Consider the following 2,788-nt stretch of genomic DNA (forward strand, 5'->3'; position numbering starts at 1 on the left):
ACGTTTGGAAGGTGATGTAAATACTTCATCCTCTGGCTCCTCCTTTTTCGTTACCACCGATGGCAGTGGTTCGATTTTCTTTACGATTTGGGATAGCGGTTGAATTAGTGGTTTATACGTTCGTACAAATTCCAGTTCTCTAATAGAACGATCCGCTTTGAGACGATTGTACTTTTGTTGTATCGCTTTACGAGCCTGAACTATTCGTCTTTTCAAGGCCATCTCCTTATTATCCATGATGCGATCAAGGGAACAGGTAACAGATAAACAGGGGGAACAGGGGACCTATTTCTTGATAAGCTGTTTATTTTTGGAAGCTGTTGACTTGATAGCCGTTTATTTCCAACTGAACAATAAACACGTTCTCATGGTATTATATAGTGATCGAAACCTTTCCTGAAGCGACCGTTTCGCACATCTGCATCCTTATTGATCACCATAAAGCCATACGGAGTTCGCCAACTTTCCGAGCACATCTCTCGGAACAGAGGCATAGGTATAATGGGAGCGACGTGATCTTCATAAATGTGTCGCAAATTCAAGTCGTCCTGCTCGAATAGGACAATTAAGTTAGCATTATCTCTAATCAATTGTTTAGGAATTTTAGAATACGTTTGACCCAAGTAGAAACAATCGATAGCGTTATGTCTACCCATGGAAAAGTACGCTCTAATGTTATCCTGTTTTTCACAAGCGATATCGTCAAAGATAAAAATTGAATTAGGTTTGGCCGCATTTGGTTCCATAATGTCGGAATTCTCGCTAAATGTGAAGAAGCCAATATCCTTCATCGGCTGCAGAATTTCCCCCAAAAGTTTATATTTCTCTTGATTCAATGATTTGGAATAGACGTACACGTGTTTGAAACGTAGACCATTGGGCTCAGTTAACAGACTGAGCATCGTATTTGTTTTACCACAATTAGACGGTCCGCAGATTAAGCATCTTACGCTATTTGGAAGTAACTCGCCATGTTTTTTGCCCTCTACATTTGTCGTTATAAAGGTATCCAGATTTTGAATGGACAGCTTATGCTTCTGCGTCACAACCTTCATTTTAGACGGTTGAAATAAAACTAGGAACATTTTCGTCAATACATTTTATTTATACATTAAAAAAAATACAACTTATAGTTTTTTCACTTCTCCAGTCAAAGGATTGTATTGAACTAGTGCATCGTGCAGGATCAGACAATAAGCAACAGTTCCCGCCTCGAAGGCCTCCATCGACTCCATTTCCAGCTTAACATCTACCGTTGAATGCTTCAGAGATTCGTTTTGTTTTGAACAGTCTAGCACAAAGATTGGACAACTTTTAAAATACAAATAGTCAAACAGAGCGTCTTGCTCATCCTTGGCATAATAATCTCGTCGAAAGTTTACGTAGTTTTGATACGCCGTTATGTACTTATTTGCATTAAAATCTAAATGCATCGCCTCGTACGGATAACTTTCAGAGTTGAGATGCAATTTTAGATTTCGAATTTTGACGTTATCGAAATCGCCCGCTCTTGTCTCATGCGAAAACTTCTTCCCGCTACGTTGAAATGCAACAATTCCCCATCGAGGTTTTTCTAATTGAGTTGAGGTCTTGATTGGCCATATATCCGACTGTGCCTGTTTCAGTGCGGGTAATTCGTACAGTTCCCACTGTCGAAAAGGTATTGTAATTGTTGCACCCTTATTAATCCGTTCGTATAGACCGATTTTGGCACTGTCGCTAACTGTCACGTGCGGAACTTTCCATTGAATTTTGGTTAACGATATTACTGCATCGTTGGCGGTTCCCATGTAACAATCGGTATCGCTTCTAGCTCGAATTAGCACCAATTCTTGTCGCATGTTTACAATAACTTGACGATAATCCTCCATGCTTCCGAATAAATGTTTTAGCGGTATACAGACAGCGAAATGTTTTTCTTTGTTGCTTTTGTTGTAATCTACTTGAACGGATTCGTTTGTGGGTGACCATCCCAAATGCTGCATTCCTTTGCTTTCAGTAGACGTATACGATATGTATCCTTTCAGAGAGGATGTAATTCCAGGATTCCTACACACATCTACTTTTTGTCCTCCCAACTCGTAGCGAATTTCCTCGAAAAGGAATGGAGCGAAATTATTTGTTAGGTTGCATGTTTTTGCAATGGCACCCTCTTCTTGTGACTGACTCCATTCAATTTTTCCTTCTATGTACAAGAAGCTATCGTACGTGGCGGTTATCAGTTCTTGATTTTGAATTAATATACGGATTTCACTGGAAAGCCCAAAATTCGAAGATCCTCCGTATGGGAGATAGGTGTGAATATCGGACTTGATTATGGTCTCATCAAAACGTGCGTTTTGAAAGACGTTTAACGAGTCTGCAGCCGCCGCCATTTTGCACTTTTAGACCAATGGATTCCAAGAAATATTTTTCTGCAGGCGTTAATGTGCCCGGGCCCTGTCCCGATTGAGAATAAGTCGATTTCCGGTTACCTCGGTTATTTATAGTATTGAGGAAAGATGGCAGTGGACCTTGATTAATACGTAACCCCATATTCTTTTAACTCTAATCGTACTGTAAAAGGCTCACTTGCACCGAAATCAATTGGTTCACCCTTTTGATTTGTCAGCTTTATAGTTATATTGCTAATTCTACTGGTATTTACTTGCAAATATTGAGTATTACTGGGAATTTTATCTAAGCGGTAACCCGGTGGAACAGAAACGTCTATTTCATAAAGTACTTTAGCGGGATTTCCGTTGCGATAGGATAGGATAAGATTGCACTCTATGTGAATGTTGGTATG

The 2,788-nt window shown here is 39.8% G+C and overlaps 1 protein-coding gene across 1 annotated transcript; it reads right to left on the minus strand.

Moving 5' to 3' along the window:
- Nucleotides 1-1,127: 1,127 nt before the first annotated feature.
- Nucleotides 1,128-2,375, minus strand: LOC116174573. Its single transcript, XM_031492510.1, has one exon. It carries the CDS (start codon nt 2,373-2,375, stop codon nt 1,128-1,130), a length of 1,248 nt encoding a protein of 415 aa, XP_031348370.1.
- Nucleotides 2,376-2,788: the final 413 nt, after the last annotated feature.

Source organism: Photinus pyralis, unplaced genomic scaffold (assembly GCF_008802855.1).
Source record: "Photinus pyralis isolate 1611_PpyrPB1 unplaced genomic scaffold, Ppyr1.3 Ppyr1.4_LG6, whole genome shotgun sequence".
Taxonomy (NCBI): domain Eukaryota; kingdom Metazoa; phylum Arthropoda; class Insecta; order Coleoptera; family Lampyridae; genus Photinus; species Photinus pyralis.